This window comes from Microchirus variegatus (assembly GCF_963457635.1).
Source record: "Microchirus variegatus genome assembly, chromosome: 4".
NCBI classification, from domain to species: domain Eukaryota; kingdom Metazoa; phylum Chordata; class Actinopteri; order Pleuronectiformes; family Soleidae; genus Microchirus; species Microchirus variegatus.
The window spans coordinates 28,685,769-28,702,174 of record NC_139805.1 but is presented as its reverse complement, the minus strand read 5'-3'; the positions used below and the strand labels follow the sequence as shown (position 1 = coordinate 28,702,174).

The 16,406-nt window shown below is 47.2% G+C and overlaps 1 protein-coding gene across 1 annotated transcript in view; it reads right to left on the bottom strand.

Annotated features, from left to right (window-relative positions):
* The window catches only part of LOC310926176 (uncharacterized protein), a gene marked incomplete at both ends in the record, with an annotated part of 132,928 nt that extends 117,136 nt beyond the window's left edge, over positions 1-15,792 (bottom strand). Inside the window, one exon of the mRNA XM_083888276.1 lies at positions 15,208-15,792. Within this exon, the coding sequence (XP_083744402.1) occupies positions 15,208-15,792 (585 nt within the window). The remainder of the gene's footprint in view (positions 1-15,207) is intronic.
* Between the last annotated feature and the right edge of the window lie 614 nt (positions 15,793-16,406).

The window sequence follows — 16,406 nt, the reverse complement described above, 5'->3', positions numbered from 1 at the left end:
TGCAGTAGTTGTAGTTGGTGCAGTAGTTTTTGTGGTTGGTGCAGTAGTTGTGGTTGGTGCAGTAGTTGTAGTTGTTGGGGCAGGAGTTGTTGTGGTTGGTGCAGTAGTTGTGGTGGTTGGGGCAGAAGTTGTAGAGGTTGGTGCAGTAGATGTGGTAGTTGGGGCAGTAGCTGTGGTTGGTGCTGTTGTTGTTGTGGTTGGTGCAGAAGTTGTAGTTGTGGCAGTAGTTGTGGTAGTTGGTGCAGTAGTTGTTATGGTTGGTGCAGTAGTTGTGGTTGGGGCAGTAGTTGTGGTAGTTGGTTCAGTAGTTGTAGTTGGTGCAGTAGTTGTAGTCGTTGGTGCAGTAGTTGTGATGGTTGGTGCAGTTGTTGTGGTAGTTGGTGCAGTAGTTGTGGTTGGTGCAGTTGTTGTTGGGGCAGTTGTAGTTGTTGCAGTATTTGAAGTTGGTGCAGTACTTTTTGTGGTTGATGCAGAAGTTGTAGTGGTTGGTGCAGTAGTTGTGGTTGTTGGTCCAGAAGTTGTGATGGTTGGTGCAGTAGTTGTGATGGTTGGTGCAGTAGTTGTGGTAGTTTGTGCAGTAGTTGTGGTTGATGCAGTAGTTGTGGTTGGTGCAGTAGTTTCAGTGGTTGGTGCAGAAGTTGTAGTTGTTGGTGCAGTAGTTGTAGTGGTTGGTGCAGTAGTTGTAGTTGGCGCAGTAGTTGTGGTAGTTTGTGCAGTAGTTGTGGTTGGTGCAGTAGTTGTTGCGGTTGGTGCAGTAGTTGTAGTGGTTGGTGCAGTAGTTGTGGTAGTTGGTGCGGAAGTTGTAGTTGTTGGTACAGTAGTTGTGGTAGTTGGTTCAGTAGTTGTAGTTGGTGCAGTAGTTGTAGTCGGTGCAGTAATTGTGATGGTTGATGCAGTTGTTGTGGTAGTTGGTGCAGTAGTTGTGGTTGGTGCAGTTGTTGTTGGGGCAGTTGTAGTTGTTGCAGTAGTTGTGGTTGGGGCAGTATTTGTAGTGGTTGGTGCAGTTGTGATAGTAGTTGTAGTGGTTGGTGCAGTAGTTGTGGTAGTTGGTGCAGAAGTTGTAGTTGTTGGTACAGTAGTTGTGTTATTTGGTTCAGTAGTTGTAGTTGGTGCAGTAGTTGTAGTCGTTGGTGCAATAATTGTGATGGTTGGTGCAGTTGTTGTGGTAGTTGGTGCAGTAGTTGTGGTTGTTGCAGTTGTTGTTGGGGCAGTTGTAGTTGTTGCAGTAGTTGTAGTTGGTGCAGTAGTTGTTTTGTTTGGAGCAGTAGTTGTAGTGGTTGGTGCAGCAGTTGTGGTAGTTGGTCCAGTAGTTGTGATGGTTGGTGCAGTAGTTGTGATGGTTGGTGCAGTAGTTGTGGTAGTTGGTGCAGTAGTTGTGGTTGGGGCAGTAGGGGTAGTGGTTGGTGCAGTTGGGATAGTAGTTGTAGTAGTTGGTGCAGTATTTGTGGTAGTTGGTGCGGTAGCTGTGGTTGGTGGTGTAGATGTTGTGGTTGGGGCAGTAGTTATAGTGGTTAGTGCAGTATTTGTGGTAGTTGGTGCAGTAGTTGTGGTTGGTGCAGTAGTTGTTGTGGTTGGTGCAGTAGTTGTAGTGGTTGGTGCAGTAGTTCTAGTGGTTGGTGCAGTAGTTGTGGTTGGCGCAGTAGTTGTAGTTATTGGTACAGTAGTTGAGGTTGGGGCAGTAGTTGAGGTGGTTGGTGTAGTAGTTGTAGTGGTTGTTGCAGTTGTTGTGGTAGTTGGTGCAGTAGTTGTGGTTGGTGCAGTAGTTGTAGTTGTTGGGGCAGGAGTTGTTGTGGTTGGTGCAGTAGTTGTGGTGGTTGGGGCAGAAGTTGTGGTTGGTGCAGTTGTTGTTGGGGCAGTTGTAGTTGTTGCAGTAGTTGTAGTTGGTGCAGTAGTTGTTGTGGTTGGTGCAGAAGTTGTAGTGGTTGGTGCAGTAGTTGTGGTTGTTGGTCCAGAAGTTGTGATGGATGGTGCAGTAGTTGTGATGGTTGGTGCAGTAGTTGTGGTAGTTGGTGCAGAAGTTGTAGTTGTTGGTACAGTAGTTGTGGTAGTTGGTTCAGTAGTTGTAGTTGGTGCAGTTGTTGTTGATGCAGTTGTAGTTGTTGCAGTAGTTGTAGTTGGTGCAGTAGTTTTTGTGGTTGGTGCAGTAGTTGTGGTTGGTGCAGTAGTTGTAGTTGTTGGGGCAGGAGTTGTTGTGGTTGGTGCAGTAGTTGTGGTGGTTGGGGCAGAAGTTGTAGAGGTTGGTGCAGTAGATGTGGTAGTTGGGGCAGTAGCTGTGGTTGGTGCTGTTGTTGTTGTGGTTGGTGCAGAAGTTGTAGTTGTGGCAGTAGTTGTGGTAGTTGGTGCAGTAGTTGTTATGGTTGGTGCAGTAGTTGTGGTTGGGGCAGTAGTTGTGGTAGTTTGTGCAGTAGTTGTGGTGGTTGGTGCAGGAGTTGTAGTTGTTAATGCAGTAGTTGTGGTGGTTGGTGCAGAAGTTGTAGTTGTTAATGCAGTAGTTGTGGTGGTTGGGGCAGAAGTTGTGGTGGTTGGGGCAGAAGTTGTAGTTGTTGTTGCAGTAGTTGTGGTTGGGGCAGTAGTTATAGTGGTTAGTGCAGTAGTTGAAGTGGTTGGATCAGTAGTTTTAGTGGTTGGTGCAGTAGTTGTAGTTGGGGCAGTAGTTGTGGTAGTTTGTGCAGTTGTTGTGGTGGTTGGTGCAGAAGTTGTAATTGTTGATGCAGTAGTTGTGGTGGTTGGGGCAGAAGTTGTAGTGGTTGGTGCAGAAGTAGTTGTAGTTGTTGGTGCAGTAGTTGTAGTTGTTGGTGCCGTAGCTGTAGTTGTTGGTGCAGTAGTTGCAGTGGTTGGTGCAGTAGTTGTAGTTGGGGCAGTTGTTGTGGTAGTTGGTGCATTAGCTTGGGTTGGTGCAGTAGTTGTTGTGGTTGGTGCAGTTGTTGTGGTTGGTGCAGTAGTTGTAGTTGTTGGTGCCGTAGCTGTAGTTGTTGGTGCAGTAGTTGCAGTGGTTGGTGCAGTAGTTCTAGTTGGGGCAGTTGTTGTGGTAGTTGGTGCATTAGCTTGGGTTGGTGCAGTAGTTGTTGTGGTTGGTGCAGTAGTTGTAGTTGTTGTTGCAGTAGTTGTAGTTGTTGGGGCAGTAGTTGTGGTAGTTGGTTCAGTAGTTGTAGTGGTTGGTGCAGTTGTTGTTGGGGCAGTAGTTGTTGTGGTTGGTGCGGTAGTTGTGGTTGGTGCAGTAGCTGTAGTGGTTGGTGCAGTAGTTGTGGTAGTTGGTGCAGTAGCTGTGGTTGTTGCTGAAGTTGTAGTTGTTGGTGCAGTAGTTGTAGTGGTTGGTGCAGTAGTTGTAGTTGGGGCAGTAGTTGTGGTAGTTGGTGCTTTAGCTGTGGTTTGTGCAGTAGTTGTTGTGGTTGGTGCAGTAGTTGTTGTGGTTGGTGCAGTAGTTGTGGTAGTTGGTTCAGTAGTTGTAGTTGGTGCAGTAGTTGTAGTCGTTGGTGCAGTAGTTGTGATGGTTGGTGCAGTTGTTGTGGTAGTTGGTGCAGTAGTTGTGGTTGGTGCAGCTGTTGTTGGGGCAGTTGTAGTTGTTGCAGTATTTGAAGTTGGTGCAGTACTTTTTGTGGTTGATGCAGAAGTTGTAGTGGTTGGTGCAGTAGTTGTGGTTGTTGGTCCAGAAGTTGTGATGGTTGGTGCAGTAGTTGTGATGGTTGGTGCAGTAGTTGTGGTAGTTTGTGCAGTAGTTGTGGTTGGTGCAGTAGTTTCAGTGGTTGGTGCAGAAGTTGTAGTTGTTGGTGCAGTAGTTGTAGTGGTTGGTGCAGTAGTTGTAGTTGGCGCAGTAGTTGTGGTAGTTTGTGCAGTAGTTGTGGTTGGTGCAGTAGTTGTTGCGGTTGGTGCAGTAGTTGTAGTGGTTGGTGCAGTAGTTGTGGTAGTTGGTGCGGAAGTTGTAGTTGTTGGTACAGTAGTTGTGGTAGTTGGTTCAGTAGTTGTAGTTGGTGCAGTAGTTGTAGTCGGTGCAGTAATTGTGATGGTTGATGCAGTTGTTGTGGTAGTTGGTGCAGTAGTTGTGGTTGGTGCAGTTGTTGTTGGGGCAGTTGTAGTTGTTGCAGTAGTTGTGGTTGGGGCAGTATTTGTAGTGGTTGGTGCAGTTGTGATAGTAGTTGTAGTGGTTGGTGCAGTAGTTGTGGTAGTTGGTGCAGAAGTTGTAGTTGTTGGTACAGTAGTTGTGTTATTTGGTTCAGTAGTTGTAGTTGGTGCAGTAGTTGTAGTCGTTGGTGCAATAATTGTGATGGTTGGTGCAGTTGTTGTGGTAGTTGGTGCAGTAGTTGTGGTTGGTGCAGTTGTTGTTGGGGCAGTTGTAGTTGTTGCAGTAGTTGTAGTTGGTGCAGTAGTTGTTTTGTTTGGAGCAGTAGTTGTAGTGGTTGGTGCAGCAGTTGTGGTAGTTGGTCCAGTAGTTGTGATGGTTGGTGCAGTAGTTGTGATGGTTGGTGCAGTAGTTGTGGTAGTTGGTGCAGTAGTTGTGGTTGGGGCAGTAGTTGTAGTGGTTGGTGCAGTTGGGATAGTAGTTGTAGTAGTTGGTGCAGTATTTTTGGTAGTTGGTGCGGTAGCTGTGGTTGGTGGTGTAGATGTTGTGGTTGGTGCAGTAGTTGTGGTTGGTGCAGTATTTGTGGTAGTTGGTGCAGTAGTTGTGGTTGGTGCAGTAGTTGTTGTGGTTGGTGCAGTAGTTGTAGTGGTTGGTGCAGTAGTTCTAGTGGTTGGTGCAGTAGTTGTGGTTGGCGCAGTAGTTGTAGTTATTGGTACAGTAGTTGAGGTTGGGGCAGTAGTTGAGGTGGTTGGTGTAGTAGTTGTAGTGGTTGTTGCAGTTGTTGTGGTAGTTGGTGCAGTAGTTGTGGTTGGTGCAGTAGTTGTAGTTGTTGGGGCAGGAGTTGTTGTGGTTGGTGCAGTAGTTGTGGTGGTTGGGGCAGAAGTTGTAGAGGTTGGTGCAGTAGATGTGGTAGTTGGGGCAGTAGCTGTGGTTGGTGCTGTAGTTGTTGTGGTTGGTGCAGAAGTTGTAGTTGGGGCAGTAGTTGTGGTAGTTGGTGCAGTAGTTATGGTTGGTGCAGGAGTTGTGGTTGGGGCAGTAGTTGTGGTAGTTTGTGCAGTAGTTGTGGTGGTTGGTGCAGAAGTTGTAGTTGTTAATGCAGGAGTTGTGGTGGTTGGGGCAGAAGTTGTGGTGGTTGGGGCAGAAGTTGTTGTTGTTGGTGCAGTAGTTGTGGTAGTTGTGATGGTTGGTGCAGTTGTTGTGGTAGTTGGTGCAGTAGTTGTGGTTGGGGCAGTAGTTATAGTGGTTATTGCAGTAGTTGAAGTGGTTGGTTCAGTAGTTGTAGAGGTTGGTGCAGTAGTTGTAGTTGGGACAGTAGTTGTGGTAGTTTGTCCAGTAGTTGTGGTGGTTGGTGCAGAAGTTGTAGTTGTTGATGCAGTAGTTGTGGTGGTTGGGGCAGAAGTTGTAGTGGTTGGTGCAGAAGTAGTTGTAGTTGTTGGTGCAGTAGTTGTAGTTGTTGGTGCCGTAGCTGTAGTTGTTGGTGCAGTGGTTGTAGTGGTTGGTGCAGTAGTTCTAGTTGGGGCAGTTGTTGTGGTAGTTGGTGCATTAGCTTGGGTTGGTGCAGTAGTTGTTGTGGTTGGTGCAGTAGTTGTAGTTGTTGTTGCAGTAGTTGTAGTTGTTGGGGCAGTAGTTGTGGTAGTTGGTTCAGTAGTTGTAGTGGTTGGTGCAGTAGTTGTAGTTTGGGCAGTTGTTGTGGTTGGTGCGGTAGTTGTGGTTGGTGCAGAAGTTGTAATTGTTGGTACAGTAGTTGTGTTATTTGGTTCAGTAGTTGTAGTTGGTGCAGTAGTTGTAGTCGTTGGTGCAATAATTGTGATGGTTGGTGCAGTTGTTGTGGTAGTTGGTGCAGTAGTTGTGGTTGGTGCAGTTGTTGTTGGGGCAGTTGTAGTTGTTGCAGTAGTTGTAGTTGGTGCAGTAGTTGTTGTGGTTGGTGCTGAAGTTGTAGTTGTTGGTGCAGTAGTTGTAGTGGTTGGTGCAGTAGTTGTAGTTGGGGCAGTAGTTGTGGTAGTTGGTGCTTTAGCTGTGGTTTGTGCAGTAGTTGTTGTGGTTGGTGCAGTAGTTGTTGTGGTTGGTGCAGTAGTTGTGGTAGTTGGTTCAGTAGTTGTAGGTGGTGCAGTAGTTGTAGGTGGTGCAGTAGTTGTAGTCGTTGGTGCAGTAATTGTGATGGTTGGTGCAGTTGTTGTGGTAGTTGGTGCAGTAGTTGTGGTTGGTGCAGTTGTTGTTGGGGCAGTTGTAGTTGTTGCAGTAGTTGTAGTTGGTGCAGTAGTTGTTGTGGTTGGTGCAGAAGTTGTAGTGGTTGGTGCAGTAGTTGTGGTTGTTGGTCCAGAAGTTGTGATGGATGGTGCAGTAGTTGTGATGGTTGGTGCAGTAGTTGTGGTAGTTGGTGCAGAAGTTGTAGTTGTTGGTACAGTAGTTGTGGTAGTTGGTTCAGTAGTTGTAGTTGGTGCAGTTGTTGTTGATGCAGTTGTAGTTGTTGCAGTAGTTGTAGTTGGTGCAGTAGTTTTTGTGGTTGGTGCAGTAGTTGTGGTTGGTGCAGTAGTTGTAGTTGTTGGGGCAGGAGTTGTTGTGGTTGGTGCAGTAGTTGTGGTGGTTGGGGCAGAAGTTGTAGAGGTTGGTGCAGTAGATGTGGTAGTTGGGGCAGTAGCTGTGGTTGGTGCTGTTGTTGTTGTGGTTGGTGCAGAAGTTGTAGTTGTGGCAGTAGTTGTGGTAGTTGGTGCAGTAGTTCTTATGGTTGGTGCAGTAGTTGTGGTTGGGGCAGTAGTTGTGGTGGTTGGTGCAGGAGTTGTAGTTGTTAATGCAGTAGTTGTGGTGGTTGGTGCAGAAGTTGTAGTTGTTAATGCAGTAGTTGTGGTGGTTGGGGCAGAAGTTGTGGTGGTTGGGGCAGAAGTTGTAGTTGTTGGTGCAGTAGTTGTGGTTGGGGCAGTAGTTATAGTGGTTAGTGCAGTAGTTGAAGTGGTTGGATCAGTAGTTTTAGTGGTTGGTGCAGTAGTTGTAGTTGGGGCAGTAGTTGTGGTAGTTTGTGCAGTAGTTGTAGTTGTTGGTGCCGTAGCTGTAGTTGTTGGTGCAGTAGTTGCAGTGGTTGGTGCAGTAGTTGTAGTTGGGGCAGTTGTTGTGGTAGTTGGTGCATTAGCTTGGGTTGGTGCAGTAGTTGTTGTGGTTGGTGCAGTAGTTGTAGTTGTTGGTGCAGTAGTTGTGGTTGTTGGTCCAGAAGTTGTGATGGATGGTGCAGTAGTTGTGATGGTTGGTGCAGTAGTTGTGGTAGTTGGTGCAGAAGTTGTAGTTGTTGGTACTTTAGTTGTGGTAGTTGGTTCAGTAGTTGTAGTTGGTGCAGTTGTTGTTGATGCAGTTGTAGTTGTTGCAGTAGTTGTAGTTGGTGCAGTAGTTTTTGTGGTTGGTGCAGTAGTTGTGGTTGGTGCAGTAGTTGTAGTTGTTGGTGCAGGAGTTGTTGTGGTTGGTGCAGTAGTTGTGGTGGTTGGGGCAGAAGTTGTAGAGGTTGGTGCAGTAGATGTGGTAGTTGGGGCAGTAGCTGTGGTTGGTGCTGTTGTTGTTGTGGTTGGTGCAGAAGTTGTAGTTGTGGCAGTAGTTGTGGTAGTTGGTGCAGTAGTTGTTATGGTTGGTGCAGTAGTTGTGGTTGGGGCAGTAGTTGTGGTAGTTTGTGCAGTAGTTGTGGTGGTTGGTGCAGGAGTTGTAGTTGTTAATGCAGTAGTTGTGGTGGTTGGTGCAGAAGTTGTAGTTGTTAATGCAGTAGTTGTGGTGGTTGGGGCAGAAGTTGTGGTGGTTGGGGCAGAAGTTGTAGTTGTTGGTGCAGTAGTTGTGGTAGTTGTGATGGTTAGTGCAGTAGTTGAAGTGGTTGGATCAGTAGTTTTAGTGGTTGGTGCAGTAGTTGTAGTTGGGGCAGTAGTTGTGGTAGTTTGTGCAGTAGTTGTGGTGGTTGGTGCAGAAGTTGTAGTTGTTGATGCAGTAGTTGTGGTGGTTGGGGCAGAAGTTGTAGTGGTTGGTGCAGAAGTAGTTGTAGTTGTTGGTGCAGTAGTTGTAGTTGTTGGTGCCGTAGCTGTAGTTGTTGGTGCAGTAGTTGCAGTGGTTGGTGCAGTAGTTGTAGTTGGGGCAGTTGTTGTGGTAGTTGGTGCATTAGCTTGGGTTGGTGCAGTAGTTGTTGTGGTTGGTGCAGTAGTTGTAGTTGTTGTTGCAGTAGTTGTAGTTGTTGGGGCAGTAGTTGTGGTAGTTGGTTCAGTAGTTGTAGTGGTTGGTGCAGTTGTTGTTGGGGCAGTAGTTGTTGTGGTTGGTGCGGTAGTTGTGGTTGGTGCAGTAGCTGTAGTGGTTGGTGCAGTAGTTGTGGTAGTTGGTGCAGTAGCTGTGGTTTTTGCTGAAGTTGTAGTTGTTGGTGCAGTAGTTGTAGTGGTTGGTGCAGTAGTTGTAGTTGGGGCAGTAGTTGTGGTAGTTGGTGCTTTAGCTGTGGTTTGTGCAGTAGTTGTTGTGGTTGGTGCAGTAGTTGTTGTGGTTGGTGCAGTAGTTGTGGTAGTTGGTTCAGTAGTTGTAGTTGGTGCAGTAGTTGTAGTCGTTGGTGCAGTAGTTGTGATGGTTGGTGCAGTTGTTGTGGTAGTTGGTGCAGTATTTGAAGTTGGTGCAGTACTTTTTGTGGTTGATGCAGAAGTTGTAGTGGTTGGTGCAGTAGTTGTGGTTGTTGGTCCAGAAGTTGTGATGGTTGGTGCAGTAGTTGTGATGGTTGGTGCAGTAGTTGTGGTAGTTTGTGCAGTAGTTGTGGTTGATGCAGTAAATGTGGTTGGTGCAGTAGTTTTAGTGGTTGGTGCAGAAGTTGTAGTTGTTGGTGCAGTAGTTGTAGTGGTTGGTGCAGTAGTTGTAGTTGGCGCAGTAGTTGTGGTAGTTTGTGCAGTAGTTGTGGTTGGTGCAGTAGTTGTTGCGGTTGGTGCAGTAGTTGTAGTGGTTGGTGCAGTAGTTGTGGTAGTTGGTGCGGAAGTTGTAGTTGTTGGTACAGTAGTTGTGGTAGTTGGTTCAGTAGTTGTAGTTGGTGCAGTAGTTGTAGTCGGTGCAGTAATTGTGATGGTTGATGCAGTTGTTGTGGTAGTTGGTGCAGTAGTTGTGGTTGGTGCAGTTGTTGTTGGGGCAGTTGTAGTTGTTGCAGTAGTTGTGGTTGGGGCAGTAGTTGTAGTGGTTGGTGCAGTTGGGATAGTAGTTGTAGTGGTTGGTGCAGTAGTTGTGGTAGTTGGTGCAGAAGTTGTAGTTGTTGGTACAGTAGTTGTGTTATTTGGTTCAGTAGTTGTAGTTGGTGCAGTAGTCGTTGGTGCAATAATTGTGATGGTTGGTGCAGTTGTTGTGGTAGTTGGTGCAGTAGTTGTGGTTGGTGCAGTTGTTGTTGGGGCAGTTGTAGTTGTTGCAGTAGTTGTAGTTGGTGCAGTAGTTGTTTTGTTTGGAGCAGTAGTTGTAGTGGTTGGTGCAGCAGTTGTGGTAGTTGGTCCAGTAGTTGTGATGGTTGGTGCAGTAGTTGTGGTAGTTGGTGCAGTAGTTGTGGTTGGGGCAGTAGTTGTAGTGGTTGGTGCAGTTGGGATAGTAGTTGTAGTAGTTGGTGCAGTATTTGTGGTAGTTGGTGCGGTAGCTGTGGTTGGTGGTGTAGATGTTGTGGTTGGTGCAGTAGTTGTGGTTGGTGCAGTATTTGTGGTAGTTGGTGCAGTAGTTGTGGTTGGTGCAGTAGTTGTTGTGGTTGGTGCAGTAGTTGTAGTGGTTGGTGCAGTAGTTCTAGTGGTTGGTGCAGTAGTTGTGGTTGGCGCAGTAGTTGTAGTTATTGGTACAGTAGTTGAGGTTGGGGCAGTAGTTGAGGTGGTTGGTGTAGTAGTTGTAGTGGTTGTTGCAGTTGTTGTGGTAGTTGGTGCAGTAGTTGTTGTTGGTGCAGTAGTTGTAGTTGTTGGGGCAGGAGTTGTTGTGGTTGGTGCAGTAGTTGTGGTGGTTGGGGCAGAAGTTGTAGAGGTTGGTGCAGTAGATGTGGTAGTTGGGGCAGTAGCTGTGGTTGGTGCTGTAGTTGTTGTGGTTAATGCAGAAGTTGTAGTTGGGGCAGTAGTTGTGGTAGTTGGTGCAGTAGTTATGGTTGGTGCAGGAGTTGTGGTTGGGGCAGTAGTTGTGGTAGTTTGTGCAGTAGTTGTGGTGGTTGGTGCAGTAGTTGTGATGGTTGGTGCAGTAGTTGTGATGGTTGGTGCAGTAGTTGTGGTCTGGGCAGTAGTTGTAGTGGTTGGTGCAGTTGGGATAGTAGTTGTAGTGGTTGGTGCAGTAGTTGTGGTAGTTGGTGCAGTGGTTGTTGTGGTTGGTGCAGTAGTTGGGGCAGTAGTTGTGGTAGTTGGTGCGGAAGTTGTAGTTATTGGTGCAGCAGTTGTAGTTGTTGGGGCAGTAGTTGTAGTTGGTGCAGTAGTTGTGGTTGACGCAGTATTTGTTGTTATTGGTGCAGTAGTTGTTGTTATTGGTGCAGTAGTTGTGGTAGTTGGTGCAGTATCTGTGGTAGGTGGTTTAGTTGTTGTGGTTGACGCAGTATTTGTTGTTATTGGTGCAGTAGTTGTTGTTATTGGTGCAGTAGTTGTGGTAGTTGGTGCAGTATCTGTGGTAGGTGGTTTAGTTATTGTGGTTGGTGTAGACGTTGTAGTTTGCACAGTAGATGGTACAGTAGTTGTGGTTGGCGCAGTAATTGTGGTTGGCGCAGTAGTTGTAGTTTTTGGTGCAGTAGTAGTAGTGGTTGGGGCAGTAGTTGTAGTGATAGGTGCAGTAGTTGTAGTGGTTGGTGCAGTAGTTGTGGTTGGCATAGTAGTTGTAGTTATTGGTGCAGTAGTAGTAGTGGTTATTGGTGCAGTTGTTGTAGTGGTTGGTGAAGAAGTTGTGGTTGGTGCAGTAGTTGTTGTGGTTGGTGCAGTAGTTGTAGTTGGCACAGTAGTTGTGGTTGGGGCAGTAGTTGTGGTTGGTGCAATAGTTGTTGTGGTTGGTGCAGTAGTTGTAGTGGTTGGTGCAGAAGTTGTAGTTGTTGGTGCAGTAGTTGTAGTGGTTGGTGCAGTAGTTGTAGTTGGCGCAGTAGTTGTGGTAGTTTGTGAAGTAGTTGTGGTTGGTGCAGTAGTTGTAGTGGTTGGTGCAGTTGTTGTTGGGGCAGTTGTGGTTGGGGCAGTAGTTGTGGTTGGTGCAGTAGTTGTTGTGGTTGGTGCAGTAGTTGTAGTGGTTGGTGCATTAGTTGTGGCAGTTGGTGCAGTAGTTGTGGTTGGGACAGTAGTTGTAGTGGTTGGTGAAGAAGTTGTGGTTGGTGCAGTAGTTGTTGTGGTTGGTGCAGTAGTTGTAGTTGGCACAGTAGTTGTGGTTGGGGCAGTAGTTGTGGTTGGTGCAGTAGTTGTTGTGGTTGGTGCAGTAGTTGTAGTTGGCACAGTAGTTGTGGTTGGGGCAGTAGTTGTGGTTGGTGCAGTAGTTGTTGTGGTTGGTGCAGTAGTTGTAGTGGTTGGTGCAGAAGTTATAGTTGTTGGTGCAGTAGTTGTAGTGGTTGGTGCAGTAGTTGTAGTTGGCGCAGTAGTTGTGGTAGTTTGTGCAGTAGTTGTGGTTGGTGCAGTAGTTGTAGTGGTTGGTGCAGTTGTTGTTGGGGCAGTTGTGGTTGGGGCAGTAGTTGTGGTTGGTGCAGTAGTTTTTGTGGTTGGTGCAGTAGTTGTAGTGGTTGGTGCATTAGTTGTGGCAGTTGGTGCAGTAGTTGTGGTTGGGACAGTAGTTGTAGTGGTTGGTGCAGTTGGGATATTAGTTGTAGTGGTTGGTGCAGTAGTTGTGGTAGTTGGTGCAGTCATTGTTGTGGTTGGTGCAGTAGTTGTCGTTGGGGCAGCAGTTGTGGTAGTTGGTGCAGAAGTTGTAGTTGTTGGTGCAGTAGTTGTGGTAGTTTGTTCAGTAGTTGTAGTTGGTGCAGTAGTTGTAGTCGTTGGTGCAGTAGTTGTGATGGTTGGTGCAGTTGTTGTGGTAGTTGGTGCAGTAGTTGTGGTTGGTGCAGTTGTTGTTGGGGCAGTTGTAGTTGTTGCAGTAGTTGTGGTTGGTGCAGTAGTTGTAGTGGTTGGTGCAGTAGTTGGTCCAGTAGTTGTGATGGTTGGTGCAGTAGTTGTGATGGTTGGTGCAGTAGTTGTGGTAGTTGGTGCAGTAGTTGTGGTTGGGGCAGTAGTTGTAGTGGTTGGTGCAGTTGGGATAGTAGTTGTAGTAGTTGGTGCAGTAGTTGTGGTTGGTTCAGTAGTTGTAGTTGGTGCAGTTGTTGTGGTAGTTGGTGCAGTAGTTGTGGTTGGGGCAGTAGTTGTAGTGGTTGGTGCAGTAGTTGTAGTGGTTGGTGCAGTAGTTGTGGTTGGTGCAGTAGATGTAGTTATTGGTGCAGTAGTTGTGGTAGTTGGTGCAGTAGTTGTGGTTGGGGCAGTAGTTGAAGTGGTTGGTGCAGTAGTTGTAGTGGTTGTTGCAGTTGTTGTGGTAGTTGGTGCAGGAGTTGTGGTTGGTGCAGCAGTTGTAGTTGTTGGGGCAGGAGTTGTTGTGGTTGGTGCAGTAGTTGTGATGGTTGGGGCAGAAGTTGTAGTGGTTGGTGCAGTAGTTGTGGTAGTTGGTGCACTAGCTGTGGTTGGTGCAGTAGTTGTGATGGTTGGGGCAGAAGTTGTAGTGGTTGGTGCAGTAGTTGTGGTAGTTGGTGCACTAGCTGTGGTTGGGGCTGTAGTTGTTGTGGTTGGTGCAGAAGTTGTAGTAGGGGCAGTAGTTGTGGTAGTTGATGCTGTAGTTGTAGTTGTTGGGGCAAGAGTTGTAGTGGTTGGCGCAGTAGTTGTGGTAGTTTGTGAAGTAGTTGTGGTTGGTGCAGTAGTTGTAGTGGTTGGTGCAGTTGTTGTTGGGGCAGTTGTGGTTGGGGCAGTAGTTGTGGTTGGTGCAGTAGTTGTTGTGGTTGGTGCAGTAGTTGTAGTGGTTGGTGCAGAAGTTATAGTTGTTGGTGCAGTAGTTGTAGTGGTTGGTGCAGTAGTTGTAGTTGGCGCAGTAGTTGTGGTAGTTTGTGCAGTAGTTGTGGTTGGTGCAGTAGTTGTAGTGGTTGGTGCAGTTGTTGTTGGGGCAGTTGTGGTTGGGGCAGTTGTGGTTGGGGCAGTAGTTGTGGTTGGTGCAGTAGTTGTTGTGGTTGGTGCAGTAGTTGTAGTGGTTGGTGCATTAGTTGTGGCAGTTGGTGCAGTAGTTGTGGTTGGGACAGTAGTTGTAGTGGTTGGTGCAGTTGGGATATTAGTTGTAGTGGTTGGTGCAGTAGTTGTGGTAATTGGTGCAGTCATTGTTGTGGTTGGTGCAGTAGTTGTAGTTGGGGTAGCAGTTGTGGTAGTTGGTGCAGAAGTTGTAGTTGTTGGTGCAGTAGTTGTGGTAGTTGGTTCAGTAGTTGTAGTTGGTGCAGTAGTTGTAGTCGTTGGTGCAGTAGTTGTGATGTTTGGTGCAGTTGTTGTGGTAGTTGGTGCAGTAGTTGTGGTTGGTGCAGTTGTTGTTGGGGCAGTTGTAGTTGTTGCAGTAGTTGTGGTTGGTGCAGTAGTTGTAGTGGTTGGTGCAGTAGTTGTGGTAGTTGGTCCAGTAGTTGTGATGGTTGGTGCAGTAGTTGTGATGGTTGGTGCAGTAGTTGTGGTAGTTGGTGCAGTAGTTGTGGTTGGGGCAGTAGTTGTAGTGATTGGTGCAGTTGGGATAGTAGTTGTAGTAGTTGGTGCAGTAGTTGTGGTTGGTTCAGTAGTTGTAGTTGGTGCAGTTGTTGTGGTAGTTGGTGCAGTAGTTGTGGTTGGGGCAGTAGTTGTAGTGGTTGGTGCAGTAGTTGTAGTGGTTGGTGCAGTAGTTGTGGTTGGTGCAGTAGATGTAGTTATTGGTGCAGTAGTTGTGGTAGTTGGTGCAGTAGTTGTGGTTGGGGCAGTAGTTGAAGTGGTTGGTGTAGTAGTTGTAGTGGTTGTTGCAGTTGTTGTGGTAGTTGGTGCAGGAGTTGTGGTTGGTGCAGCAGTTGTAGTTGTTGGGGCAGGAGTTGTTGTGGTTGGTGCAGTAGTTGTGATGGTTGGGGCAGAAGTTGTAGTGGTTGGTGCAGTAGTTGTGGTAGTTGGTGCACTAGCTGTGGTTGGGGCTGTAGTTGTTGTGGTTGGTGCAGAAGTTGTAGTAGGGGCAGTAGTTGTGGTAGTTGATGCTGTAGTTGTAGTTGTTGGGGCAAGAGTTGTAATGGTTGGTGCAGTAGTTGTGGTAGTTGGTGCAGTAGCTGTGGTTGGTGCTGTAGTTGTTGTGGTTGGTGCAGAAGTTGTAGTTGGGGCAGTAGTTGTTGTAGTTGGTGCAGTAGTTGTAGTTGTTGGGGCAGGAGTTGTTGTGGTTCGTGCAGCGGTTGTGGTGGTTGGGGCAGTAGATGTGGTAGTTGGTTCAGTAGTTGTAGTTGGTGCAGTAGTTGTGGTTGGCGCAGTAGTTGTAGTGATTGGTGCAGTAGTAGCAGTGGGTGGGGCAGTAGTTGTAGTGGTTGGTGCAATTGTTGTAGTGGTTGGTGCAGTAGTTGTGGTAGTTGGTGCAGTAGTGGTGATGGTTGGTGCAGTTGTTGTGGTAGTCAGTGCAGTTGTTGTGGTTGGGGCAGTAGTTGTAGTGGTTGGTGCAGTAGTTTTGGTAGTTGGTTCAGTAGTTGTAGTTGGTGCAGTAGTTGTAGTCGTTGGTGCAGTAGTTGTGATGGTTGGTGCAGTTGTGGTACTTGGTGCAGTAGTTGTAGTGGTTGGTGCAGTTGTTGTTGGGGCAGTTGTAGTTGTTGCAGTAGTTGTGGTTGGTGCATTAGTTGTTGTGGTTGGTGCAGTAGTTGTAGTGGTTTGTGCAGTAGTTGTGGTAGTTGGTCCAGTAGTTGTGATGGTTGGTGCAGTAGTTGTGATGGTTGGTGCAGTTGTGGTACTTGGTGCAGTAGTTGTGGTTGGTGCAGTTGTTGTTGGGGCAGTTGTAGTTGTTGCAGTAGTTGTGGTTGGTGCAGTAGTTGTTGTGGTTGGTGCAGTAGTTGTAGTGGTTGGTGCAGTAGTTGTGGTAGTTGGTCCAGTAGTTGTGATGGTTGGTGCAGTAGTTGTGATAGTTGGTGCAGTAGTTGTGGTAGTTGGTGCAGTAGTTGTGGTAGTTGGTGCAGTAGTTGTGGTTGGGGCAGTAGTTGTAGTGGTTGGTGCAGTTGGGATAGTAGTTGTAGTAGTTGGTGCAGTAGTTGTGGTCGTTGGTGCAGTAGTTGTGGTTGGCGCAGTAGTTGTAGTTGTTGTGGTAGTTGATGCAGTAGTTGTGGTTGGGGCAGTAGTTGAAGTGGTTGGTGTAGTAGTTGTAGTGGTTGTTGCAGTTGTTGTGGTAGTTGGTGCAGTAGTGGTGATGGTTGGTGCAGTTGTTGTGGTAGTAAGTGCAGCTGTTGTGGTTGGGGCAGTAGTTGTTGTGGTTGGTGCAGTAGTTGTGATGGTTGGGGCAGAAGTTGTAGTGGTTGGTGCAGTAGTTGTAGTTGTGGTAGTTGGTGCTTTAGCTGTGGTTTGTGCAGTAGATGTTGTGGTTGGTGCAGTAGTTGTTGTGGTTGGTGCAGTAGTTGTGGTAGTTGGTTCAGTAGTTGTAGTTGATGCAGTAGTTGTAGTCGTTGGTGCAGTAGTTGTGATGGTTGGTGCAGTTGTTGTGGTAGTTAGTGCAGTAGTTGTGGTTGGTGCAGTTGTTGTTTGGGCAGTTGTAGTTGTTGCAGTAGTTGTAGTTGGTGCAGTAGTTGTTGTGGTTGGTGCAGAAGTTGTAGTGGTTGGTGCAGTAGTTGTGTTTGTTGGTCCAGAAGTTGTGATGGTTGGTGCAGTAGTTGTGATGGTTGGTGCAGTAGTTGTGGTAGTTGGTGCAGTAGTTGTGGTTGGGGCAGTAGTTGTAGTGGTTGGTGCAGTTGGGATAGTAGTTGGTGCAGTAGTTGTGGTATTTGGTGCAGTAGCTGTGGTTGGTGGTGTAGTTGTTGTGGTTGGTGCAGTAGTTGTAGTGGTTGGTGCAGTTGGGATAGTAGTTGGTGCAGTAGTTGTGGTATTTGGTGCAGTAGCTGTGGTTGGTGGTGTAGTTGTTGTGGTTGGTGCAGTAGTTGTTGTGGTTGGTGCAGTAGTTGTAGTTGTTGTTGCAGTAGTTGTAGTTGTTCGGGCAGTAGTTGTGGTAGTTGGTTCAGTAGTTGTGGTTGGTGCAGTTGTTGTGGTAGTTGGTGCAGTAGTTGTGGTTGGGGCAGTAGTTGTAGTGGTTGGTGCAGTAGTTGTAGTGGTTGGTGCAGTAGTTGTGGTTGGCGCAGTAGTTGTAGTTATTGGTAAAGTAGTTGTGGTTGGGGCAGTAGTTGACGTGGTTGGTGTAGTTGTTGTAGTGGTTGTTGCAGTTGTTGTGG